At 40.1% G+C, this 12,511-nt stretch overlaps 1 protein-coding gene across 23 annotated transcripts in view; it reads right to left on the bottom strand.

Moving 5' to 3' along the window:
* DNM3 (dynamin 3) overlaps positions 1-12,015 on the bottom strand; it is a 562,992-nt gene extending 550,977 nt beyond the window's left edge. For all 23 annotated transcript variants that reach the window (XR_012422750.1, XR_012422743.1, XR_012422754.1 and 20 more), the window contains exon 1: positions 11,706-12,015. Coding sequence is in view for 13 of the 23 variants with exons in the window: in XM_045396821.2 (XP_045252756.1) it covers positions 11,706-11,866 (161 nt within the window). In the remaining 10 variants the exon portion in view is untranslated. The remainder of the gene's footprint in view (positions 1-11,705) is intronic.
* Between the last annotated feature and the right edge of the window lie 496 nt (positions 12,016-12,511).

Below are 12,511 nucleotides of genomic sequence, written 5' to 3'. Positions count from 1 at the left end.
TCCTGCTATTGCCCCACAGCCTGGGTGACAGAGCTAGACCCTGTCTCAAAAAAAAAAAAAAAAAAAAAAAAGAAGAAGAAGAAGAAATACAGTTTACCTGTAAAACACCCTTAATCACAGCTGCTTCATGGAATTGGCCATTCCATACGCTGACAGGCACAATGATTTTTTGAAGGGCTAGACCCAGAGAGGTCTTAACTCTTTTATAAGTCTGTCATTTCTTACCTACCTACAGATAACCTATAGAAAACACACATTTTTTTAAGGCCAGGTTTCTGGCATCCATCAAGCCTAATCATAAGACTGTTCAAAACAAACAAACAACAACAAAAAAAAAAAAACCTCCTTTTGCTCAACCCCCCTCCTGACTACACCATGCCAAGCAGCCAGCAAGTCATCAATCGCCAGTCTCTACCCTTATGGGGATGGAATACTTACTGTTTCACAGGCAATCCATTCCATGTTTTAAAGTGTTCTATTGAACAGTCTCCCCTACGTTAAGTTTAAGTCTGTCTGCCTGTAACGTTCACCCATTTGTTCTAATGATGTCTTCTGGGGAGATACTGAGTCAGTCTAATCTTTTTCCAAGTAACAGCTCCTCAAATATTTAGAGACAGTATCATGAACTCACCAACGATTCTCTGACAAATGGCTCTCATAACAATTGTTAGCCTGGGTATCCTGACAACACAGTGCATAGCAATCCTGTACCCACTGGATCAGCAAGCTCGTTGAAGGAGCTGCTGCACATCAGAGCCTCGCACAATTTCTGGCATACTGTGGACTCGCAACATATGATTCTTTGTAAATGACTCAGTAAATGCACAAATCCATCTGCTAATAGAATTTTCAAACATGGCCTTTCTTAACTGGTTGTATCATCTACCTACAAACAACTTTATTAAATTCTGTCTGTCCTCAAAACTCAAATAAATTTCATATAAAGAAAATACAAATTAAGAAGTAATCTGGAAGACAGGCAGGTAAATGAAACATCTTACTAGGAAACCTCAATAGGGGAAAGGCATTTGTATGGTATACATAAAAGGTATTTTGGAATGTCTGAATTTGTATTACATGTACATATCACTTTTTCGATTAAAAGACATAAATAATAAAGTGATTTATTTATTATTAAAATAATAAAGTTATTTCCATTTTAATTCATCCTAGTGGAATAGTAACGGTATAGTGTGAATTGTGCCTTCTCTAATAAAAAGATGTGTCCTGGGCCGGGCACGGTGGCTCACGTGTGTAATCCCAGCACTTTGGGAGGTCGAGGCAGGTGGATCACGAGGTCAGGAGATCGAGACCACCCTGGCTAACACAGTGAAACCCTGTCTCTACCAAAAAAAAAAAAATACAAAAAATGAGCCGGGCACGGTGGCAGGTGCTTGTAGTCCCAGCTACTTAGGAGGCTGAGGCAGGAGAATGGCATGAACCTGGGAGACGGAGCTTACAGTGAGCGGAGATCAGGCCACTGCACTCCAGCCTGGGCGACAGAGCGAGACTCCGTCTCAAAAAAAAAAAAAAAGATATGTCCTGCCATTTAAACAGAGAATAACCAAATAAGCACCTAGAAGTAATATTAGATTTAATCTAGACCAGAGGCATTCAACAATTTTGAAGATAACCCACAGTAAGAAATACATTTTATATTGCAGCCTAGTATGCATATACAAATATGCAACTAATACAAAACTTTCACAAAGCAGTACTTATAACTACCTTGGATGTAGTCTGATACTTTATTTAACACTGTCAAACACAATCTCACTAAATTGATATCATGGCCCACTATTAGGTCACAATCTACAGTTTAAAAAACACCGTTCAGGCCGGGTGCAGTGGCTCATGCCTATAATCCCAGCATTTTGGGAGGCCGAGGCGGGCGGATCACCTGAGGTCAGGAGTTGAAGACAAGCCTGGCCAACATAGCGAAACCCCATCTCTACTAAACATATGAAAATTAGCCAGGTGTGGTGGTGCACCCCTGTAGTCCCAGCTACTTAGGAGGCTGAGGCATGAGAATTGCTTGAACCTGGGAGGCAGAGGTTGCAGTGAGCAGAGATCATGCCATTCACTGCACTTCAGCCTGGGCGACAGAGCGAGACTCAGTCTCAAAAAAAAAAACCACTGTTCTAATCCAAGCCCACTCTACTATTTTCGACCAATTTATTGATGACAAAGGTTATGTTTCAGCTTAGATAAATGGCTTGTACAGAGTCAAGTAGCTGATTCATTCAGTTAGCTCCTGCCGTATGCCAGCACTGCACTATGGAAAATGATAAAGGAGACACAGCTCCTGGCTTCATGGAAGCTGCAAATAGTTGGGCAGACAGATGAGGCAACCAACTGTTCAGTAGATTCCTGTGCAGTGAAGTGTTAACAAGGGCCACCAAGGAGGGGCCTCTAAATCAGACAGAGAGAGCTGAGGAAGACCAGCGGATGACAGCAGAGGCCAGACTAAACCCAGCTCTCACTGTTCTTGGCGTGCAATCTTACTTACCTTTGGCACACCTTCAACAAATACGCAGGGACCACCTGCCACAGGGAGTTGGGGGGGGAACCAAATACACCCCAAACTAACTTATTCACAGATACTCCTAATTCCCACAGCAGTTGAACCTTATGGGTCTTTTCTCTTCGTATGTCCCTACAATCTAGTGGACACTCACAAAAGCATTGCTTCCTCCTTCTCATCTCCCCGCTTGCTCTGCAAGCGAGGCACTCATGATCCTTCTGCCACTTCCCTTCTTAATTGACTCTGGGGGGAAAAAAAAAGCCCTAAGAGAATACTTAACATTCAAAGTACATAATTCAAATCAAGTACCCACACATATATTTTACGTGATATGTTTTTAGGATTAAATAAACAGGCTAAAGTTTCTTAAGTTGAACTTACAAGGACTTCAGTATGCAGGTCATTCTATTGGTATTCAGATACGAGTGCAGAAATCTCACCACACAATTGTTGCTGTCCTGGTAGTAGGACTCAGAACCATGAAGGCTAGGATCCATAAAAATAATTGCAAGCCTTTGTCCCTCTCTTCAAAATATGAAGAGAATGGGTTTCAGTTTTATTAACCAGAAAACATAAACAGACACACATATACAGGGTTCTAAACCTCCACTAGATAAGAAACCCAAAGCTATCCTTTTCAAAGCCTCTGAGGTATATCTAGTAACTTAAAAATAATGTAATTCCAAATAGAACCAGCTAACTAGCTCAGAGCTAAAACTGACGGTTAACAAGTTATGGGAATATCAATCAAATCAGAATATGAATCTTTATACTGGAAAAAAAAAAAGGAGCTATTGGGTATTATTTCAACATCTACTACAAAAATGTTGGTACTTCTTTTAAGGTCTAATTACATCTTACCTCCTGAACCCTTGGTTGTAGATGTTTTCCTTGGGCTCAGACCATACTCTTGCTAAGTAGTTCTGCTTCACCAACTAGACTTCCTCAATTGTTTTTCCCCCTTCTATCCCACCTTTGCCTGCAATTTCATCTAACACTTCCAAAAGAAAAGGAACATGCTAAGAATGGTTTACTTTATATCACAGAATCGACTATCTTCCTTAAAATCTATTCTCTAGGAAAAAGCTAAAAATAACGTCAGAAAAATTCATTTGAATTCCATTATCTCTGTTATTAATTCTATTTTGTTCATTAATCTCTAGTACTCACCATGTGACCCCTAGTATGTCACCTAACTTTTTTCCAGCTTAATCTTTTTTTATTTCTAAATTAAAGTAAACAAAACATGCTTTTGCTATCTTCTCACAGAAATTCGAAGGATTAATGAAATAACAGAAACTGCTTCGGAACTCTTGGAAGGGAAGAGTATACAAACTGGGTTCACTTTGCATATATCGATTTAAAAAAAACAAGAACGCACTGTGACAATGCATTTAACGAACGTGGGCAATGCTTTCTTTAAAGAAGGCTCATATATATATATATTCTATTAGCCTTGTCTACAAGTAAGCATTTTGATGCAACTGTAATTTTCCAACATTCACAAAAAGAATTTGCAAATATGCATTACCATCTGCCTCAACTTACTTTTGTTTTTAAAATACTCAAAAAATGTCCAGTCTAAATAACTGATTTAAATTAAGACCAATCAGTTATTGAATGCATACTATGGGCCAGGCACTTGATACCATCTTACTCAGAACTCGCACACAGATTAAAAGGTGAAGTCTGCAATCCCTATTTTGCAGATGAAGAAACTGAGGCCAAGTGAGGCTAGGTTCCGTAATGAGGAGCCATGCTACCAGCGAGAGTCAGAGGCAGGACTCAAGAGCAGCCAGCAAAGCCTGCACTCCATCACCACACTGTGATGATTCCTCTTCAAATATTCACTTTTGGGGAATCTAAAAAAACAAGCACCATAAACAAGTTTAGTCACCTACTAAATTACTTATTAAATACATTAGTCTTTCAATTCCAAGCCACTGAAAGGATAAACAAAGAGGTCCTTCAGAAGCCCTAGCTACTGCTATCATGTGTGTATATGCTATTCATGGGTATATCATGACCTTGAAGCAGTGGGAAATAAAAATGACACACTGTCACAAAGGAGCACTGAGGCACATTTTCAACCCTTGGAAATAGAGGACTTGCAGCAGGGATACTAGGGAAAAACAAGATCTAAAGCAATCCTGTATCATTCATATAATTCAGGCATTAAATGTATCATCATTTTCCTCAACAACTGCTCTGTTTTTATTATCAATTAACACTAAAGATTTAACACATTAATGCTTGCTGAAAAATTAATTGTTAAAATAATCTCTATAACATTAATGGACCTCAGTGTCACCCAATGCACTCTAAGAATACAAACACACACACACAAAGAATAGAAAACAGGCAAACTGAAGGAAGCAGATTTGCTACACAAAAATATCTTTAATTTACCTAAAAGTTCACCCACTTGTTTAAATAATAACATTTCTGTTTAGATTATTTATTTACATACAACTTTTCAGAAGCTTGTGTTGGTTTAAGCAAGGCCTATTGATGACCATCTCAGGCATATCTTTCTAGCTAATGCCCACCTTGTGGATAAATATTAATAATGTGTAAAAACATCCAATATCTTATTCAGTCTTTTCCTGGGCCCATCTGTTCCCTAAAAGTCACACTTTACTCACGAGTATGCTATTTCAGTCAAATTAACTTCCCTAAGTCTGAGAAAAATTCTGCTCCCTGTCTCCACTATTCTGTATGGGGAAAAAAAAAAATGTAATAAAATGTAATGTCACTGCTGGTCAACTATCAAGAAGAGTAATGAAGGAGAGTATCATGGAAGAGAAAAAGGCTGGCCCAATGCAAAGGGATGGGAAAAGGAGGAGGCAGGGTAAGGGTTGGAGGGAGGTGCTCTAAAACAATAAGAGGAGGAAGAGAAGATGATGAACTGGCACAGGCCTCCCAGTTCCTAACATTAAGTTCCAAACCTAGCTCTGATTTTTTCTGACCTTGGGCAAATCTCTGGTTTCTCTGTATCTTACTGTGGCTCCAGCAAGTTAGAGAAAATCAAGCCAGAGGAAAGCTTCTTATAATAATGTCATCAAATGCCAGTCTTGCTACTAATAGAGGAAGAAAAAGCTAAGCTACCTATGACCACACACACACACACACACAGAGAGAGAGTAATAAATATGGTATTAATGAACCCTCTAATTTGTTGGAAATGATTTTTAATTCATGAAATGCAAATCGTTTGGTGTCAATTCCTTTACCCTCCTCCCATTCTAAACAATTCATTCCATTTTCAGGTTTGCCTTTAGGACATTTTCCCTGACATTTGTATCTTCGACTTATTCTACTCCTTTAACTAAATAACTTATTCTTTAAAACGAAAATAGAATTCACCTCCCTTAAGTATTAGTGTCTTGGAGGTCCTTATAAAATAGTTGATCTGATCCATCCCACTCTCAATTAACCTTCACTGCATCCAGTTATATTTTTAATCTCTCCAACCTCTTTTTTTTTCCTTGCTGTTCTTCTTTAGGGCCCTCTCCAATATACAGTATCTCTTTGTGATAAAGTCACAGTCTAAATTCAATGCCTTGTTGTCAACTCAGAAACTGAGACACAGATCACCACCTTCCTGCTTTGACATAGATACTTCAGTACATGCAGGCTTGAGCTAAAATGATACGGGCTGCCAGATGCCACTGGAAACTCATATATTGTCTACTTTCCACTTATATTCAGTTCAATTTCAGAACTGTAGTTTTTTGGGGATTTTTGTAAAAATAAATTGACATACTATAATTTTTTATCCTGATTAGTTTGCATTATATCTGACTACCTTCATTTTACATATGCATTTGAAAGTTGTCTCATACTTTATCCTATCAGTTCTCTTTTTATACATACATCAGCTTCATATTTTCTTATATATTCTTACCCAGTATACTTAGAACTCAATAAATACATGTTCATTGGTTTTATGTGTCCATATTTCTCAAGAGTTCCAGTAGGAGTCATACCGAATGCCAGCTTGGCTGCTTACTAGCCATATGATTCTGGGTGAATGACTTGTCTCTCCAACCCTGAATTTTCTCCCCTATTGACATGGGGATATGGAAACAGGTAAGGAATAGAAGGTATGAAAAGTGTCTAGCAGAATCCACGTCTGCCACCCCATAATGGCTAAGCAAATGTTGGCCCCCTTTTTCCCCTCTACTTTATAAAATGTATTTAGTATAACATAATCCACAAGAATTTTTAAATCAATGCAGAGAGTGTACGAAATTGCAATGCAAACTTGGACTAGGATAAATTGCAAAACTTTGGCCATACAGAAAATTAAATTGGATCATTCTATATAGCATATGAGCTTGGGACTCTCTTGACTTGGCTCTGGTAGCAGAGGAAAAAAAATAATCTATTTCTTTCTAGATACTTGAAGTCCCTCTAACATAAATCACAATAATGAATAAAACTTCATAATTTAACTTACTAGCCCTGCAAAAGGTACTATCTAAGAAGATCTAACACTCTAAATGTATGCTCCATTGATAGAGAACCCGATAGCCTACCCTCTAATCCAGCTAAAGATTAAGTTTCCATTCCTCCAAGGTTCTGGGTGACTGCCCAACTTCATTCGTAAAGAAGTTAAATCAAGTGCATTTTTGGATAACTGTTAATCATAAGTAGATTCTAAAACAGAGATATCCTATCCAGTCCAGTTACCTTAGTTGTATTGCTTCTCACACATTGTTAATAAAAAAAGAATTCATTTGACGGTGGTAATTAAGTACCACCAACTGTGAATTTGTGATAACCTAAACATATATTATATAATGTTAATTCAGCAAAAATATTTTTGTGATTTCAAGTTCTACCAATTCATTGTTGGATGAAGAAAAGTTCATGTTTTGACACTTTATTTATAGACCCTTGGGAACTATGAAGTATGGTTCTCAATAATTATGACATTTTAATTCTTAGCACCATTTATCTAATAATACTTAGAAGCAATTTCTTGAAAAATATCAGCATAATCACTTTTTTAAAATGTTTTATTTCATTCCCATTAATCACAAAACTTTTTCTATTTGTGCAGAATTGAGAGTCTATTTACAACTCAGACTAGAATAAAATAATGTGGACTCTTCTGCCTATATAATTAGCATTGAAAAACTAATGCTTCTAACAAGTGTGTCATTTTAAAACATCTGCGTATTAGCAACCAGTACAGTTTTCACTTAACACCTCTATAAACGAGTTATATGCATTCGAAAAACATACTTAAATAAACAATCCAATTACATTTTAAAACTCTCTTTAACAATGTCTAAAATAGCAAAGAAAAATACTTATCTTTTAATAAATGTTGCTTCTACCTAAAGGGTCACCTCAAATTTTCTGTGAAACGAGGCAAGGTAAACATATATAAATAAATATGAATAAAATCATTAACATAGTTAACTTCTTGTTCACTATTATTATTTGAGACAGAGTCTTGCTCTGTCAGCCATGCCGGAGTGCAGTGGCACGATCCTGGCTCACTACAGCCTTGACCTCCTGGACTCAAGTGATCCTCCTACCTCAGCATCCCGAGTAGTTGGCACTACAGGCATGCTCCACCATACCTGGCTAATTTTTTTTTGTTTTTTTGTAGAGACAAGATCTCACTATGTTGCCTAGACTGGTCTCAAACTCCTGAGCTCAAGCAATCCTCCCGCCTTGGCTTCCCAAAATGCTGGGGTTACAGGCATGAGCACTGTGCCTGGCCAGCTTCTTATTAATACAGGCAGCATTTATATAGGGAGCAAGAAAGAAGTTAAAAGTATTTATCAGAGGAAACAGTAAACTTCAATATGGAGGATGCAATATGGCACAGAGATTCTAGAACATGGGTTATAGTGATCAACACCTCTAGTTGAATCTTAGCTCCATTGTTTTCATATTAAATTAAATTATCCTTGAGTGAGTTACTCAAACTCTCTAAATCTTAATTTCCTCTTCTGTAAAATGGAAATCATAAGAGTACCTACCTCTTTGGGGTTTTATGAGGACTAAACGAGATTATTCATATAAAAGCACCCAGAATAGTACCTACAAATAACAAGCAGTCAATAAATGTTAACCATTATTATCATCACCACTGTACTATAAATATATGTATATGTATAATGAAAATAGTTGAATAAATTTAATTCTTCTGTATACAAACCAGACCAATAGGCAGACCTAAGCCAGCTAGTAAACCCCTATGTTGAGATTAGAGGTCTCAGGTTCTATTCATTAGATCTTAAGCTGCCTCTCATTGCCAACATATATCTCATTCTGCACCACCAAAAGAACAATCTGGTTACTCGTGCTATATCAAATTAATATGCACGTTCATCACTTCAGCAAGAAAATCACAAACAAGTGGTTCATTCATGACTCATTTTATTCATAACAATCTCAAACCTGTCACCCAAAAACCAGCTTTTACAGCGACCGCTAAATGAAGTAAACATATTCACATCCGAATTCATTCATTGGTGTCAAAAAAACTCAATATAAACAAACTATCTGAGAGAAGATACAGTTAGTCCACTAAATAAGGATTGTTGAGAAAATGCATCATTATTTTGTAGAGAAGAAGCTTAAGTCAAGAGCAAACACAATTAATTTACACAAGTGATGACCCTTGGTTTTTATGGCTGCATTCAATAACTGCACATTAGATCAGAGTCTTAAAATGAAAACAGTTTCGTGTAAAAGAGCAAAGTTGCATCCTTAGTAAAGAAACGTATTTTTATTGCAAAATTCCTGGATAATGACAAGAAAGCACTAAGATGTTATAGTAGAAAATGGATACAATTTTTTCCACCTAGGCTGAATATCTTATCAAAATAGAAAACTCCATTTTCCCTAAGGTTGGCTTATAATTGGAAATTAGATTCCTCAATAATTCAATGACCGAAATCTTTATTAAAGTCAAATGACCTTCCTAATTAAATTTTCTCCTTAATATATAAGCTCTGCTAGGCAGGTGTTATCTCTACATATAATACAGATTTTACATATGGATTAAATGACCTTTTTCCTCTGTGTTCACCCTTTTCTTTGATTTGACATTCTAACGGTTAATTAGAGGTAAAACTTTTTAAAGTACAACAAATTACTAATGCATTCTGGTAAGTGTTCTGATTGTTATACTTGTAATGTCCCTATTTTTTATTCCATCTTGAAAAATATTCAAGCTTAAATATTTTACTCTTCTATATTTCTTTTTTCAAATTATCATTTCAAAAGAACATAGCTACTGTGGGGAAATGTGTACAATTTTATTATAACATTAAGAAGAATGTTAGGATTTCAAAACCTAGAAAGTAGAATTGTGATATGTGCATAAAATTGACATTAAGTTCAAAAGCTCTGACTACAAACAATGCACTTACATATAATATAGGCTCATCCAAGTAAATATATGGAAGATGCATAAAAATATGGTAATTTCATTTGAAATACTTACAATTTTAATCTAAGTATTTGTTTAAAAAACAAAAATAGTTAAATAACTCTTAAAGTGTCATGACAAAAATGCCCTGGCATTTGGAAAACCAAAAATATATTATCAAAACTCACTCTTTGGATGCCACTTTAAATCTAGTAAATTTCATTGGCAACAAATCAAAGAAAGTAACTGTTATATGTTTGAAATAACACATTTATCCATCACTTCACCAGAAGGCTAAGATGACGTAGGCAAAATACTTTACCTTCACTTTGCTCGTTAATCAAAAAAATGTATAAAAATGGGGTGTAGTAATTAAGTGAATTACTCAAGGATACAAAACAATTTTTACTTTATTAGGTTTCTTATCTTTCTAGTTCATACAGGAAAAAAAAGTATCATCTGAAAGATGGAACATCATTTGGGAGAAAGGAATATGTACTTTATGAACACTGGCATTTCCAAAGGAAATGTGGGCATATCCAGCTCTAAATTTTACACATCACCAAACACTAACAAAAAAAGAAAAAAGGAACAGAAACAGGAATCTTCTGCATTCCAAGTCACAAATGAGTCAAATAAAAAGAATAAAGTACAATCTCGCCAGCATTTTTTCTTGGATACTGTATATTTCTACCTGGTTTTCTACTACTAGGAAACAGATTTCAGCTTTCATAATGCTTTCAAATGGGCTCTTCTTAGCAAATGTCTGCACTCTTCAGTCTAGGCCATTAAGGTAACTTAATCCCTCATGAATTGCTCAGTGGAAGAAATGCTGATTCCCAATTCAAAAATTAATTCTTTAGCTGTTTCTGTATTAAGAGTCATGAGGAAAACCACAACTACAATTTAGATTCAGAACGTTATCTTGAAGGCTAGCAAGACAAATAGGAGCTTAGAGAACGGAAGATGATGCTGGGGGAGGGGGCGCAGTGAGAGTGCGAGAAAGATGCTGGTCAGTTCCGAGATGATGCAGGAATGACATGGCACCTGGACAACACAAGTCCACCCACTGCCAAGTCTGTGCCTAGGGCTCTCTCACAGTTGTCTGGAGCTGTGAATAGGTGCACACGCAAACACACCACCTTTTATTCTTCGACTCTCCGAGAGGAGAATGGTGGGGGAGCGTCTCCGGATAAAGCTTCACCACAACAAACGACGTCTTTCTCCTCGCACCCCGCCTCCCCAGCTAGAGGCAGGCAACAGTAGACAGCTGAGAGGAACGAGAACCCAGGCAGAAGGAAAGCATCTCCACCTAGGGGAGGGGGCTCGGGGGATAAAGCCCCACAGCCTCGCAGGGAGCCTCGCGGAGGGCGACAGGAAAAGGAGGCGGGTGTTGAGCCGGGAAAACAGGAGAGGGGCACTGGGAAGCTTTCGGCGCGCTACGCAGGGAGGCTGCCCGGGGCTGGCGCGCACCGAGGGGGTGGGGGTCGATCCCGGGGCGGAACCCTCCCCCGACTCCCCGACTGGAGGACAGGGAGGAAATGGCTTTGTATCGCACGATGAAAGGCAGGCAGGAGGGCCACCCGGCGGGGGGTGGCAGGGGACGGAGGATGCCCAGAGCTGGAGGACCCCGCCCGCCCCACGGACACCGCCACTCTGCCCCCCATTCCACCACAGCGCCTGGTCCACACACCCTCTGGCTCCCGCTGCCCGTCCACGTTCCAACGGCCCGGAGCGGGGTCGCCCCCCGCCGCATCCTCACTCAGCGCCCTGCGCGCTCACCTGCCCACGAAGTTCTCGAGCACCGAGCTCTTGCCGGCGCTCTGGCCGCCCACTACGGCGATCTGCGGCAGCTCCAGCAGGCAGCTCTGTCCCAGCGCCGAAAAGGCGTCCTGCAGACGGTTCACCAGTGGGATCAGCTCCTCCATCTCCCGGTTCCCCATCTTCCCCGAGGCGCCAGCGACCAGCTCGCCTCTACGACCTGACCGGGAGTAGGGGCCGCGCTGCCCTGGCTGCGGCTGCTGCGCCGGGCTCAGCCCGCCGGGTCCTGGCGCAGACGTCGGAGCCCGCCGCCAGCCCGCCGCTTGGCTCTGACAGCTAACGGCCCGCAGCGCGCCTGCGCGGGCGAGCAGGGGCGTGGCCTGGCTCCGCGGTGCCCCGCCCCCGGCCCGCGGCTACCCCGCCCCAGGCTTCCCAACCCACCACCCGGCCCCGCGCGCAAGCACTGCCTCCCAGCTGCGGCCTGATGCCACGGCCTCTGCGTTCTGTGGCCAAGGCTCAGAGGCCAAGTTACAGAGCCAGGTCAGGGAATGGCATGAAATCAGCAGCAGCGGCAGCGTTGTTCTCTTTCAGCGGCTACCAAGCCAAAGCCCAGTGGAAAGCACTATCTCCGCTAACAACACCACACGGTCACCAGCAGGAGCAGCACCGCCGCCGCCACCACCGGGGCACAGCTGCCAGAGTACACTTCCCAAAAGGAAATCTCTGTCACGCCCTTCTCCAGAACCCGCGATGACTCCTCCCAGGGTGGCAGGCCTGTTGGAGTCTAAATTCTTCATGTGACATCCATCTAAGGCCCTGAGTGGTCT

This window comes from Macaca fascicularis, chromosome 1, assembly GCF_037993035.2.
Source record: "Macaca fascicularis isolate 582-1 chromosome 1, T2T-MFA8v1.1".
NCBI classification, from domain to species: domain Eukaryota; kingdom Metazoa; phylum Chordata; class Mammalia; order Primates; family Cercopithecidae; genus Macaca; species Macaca fascicularis.
This window is presented reverse-complemented; position numbering and strand designations above follow the sequence as displayed.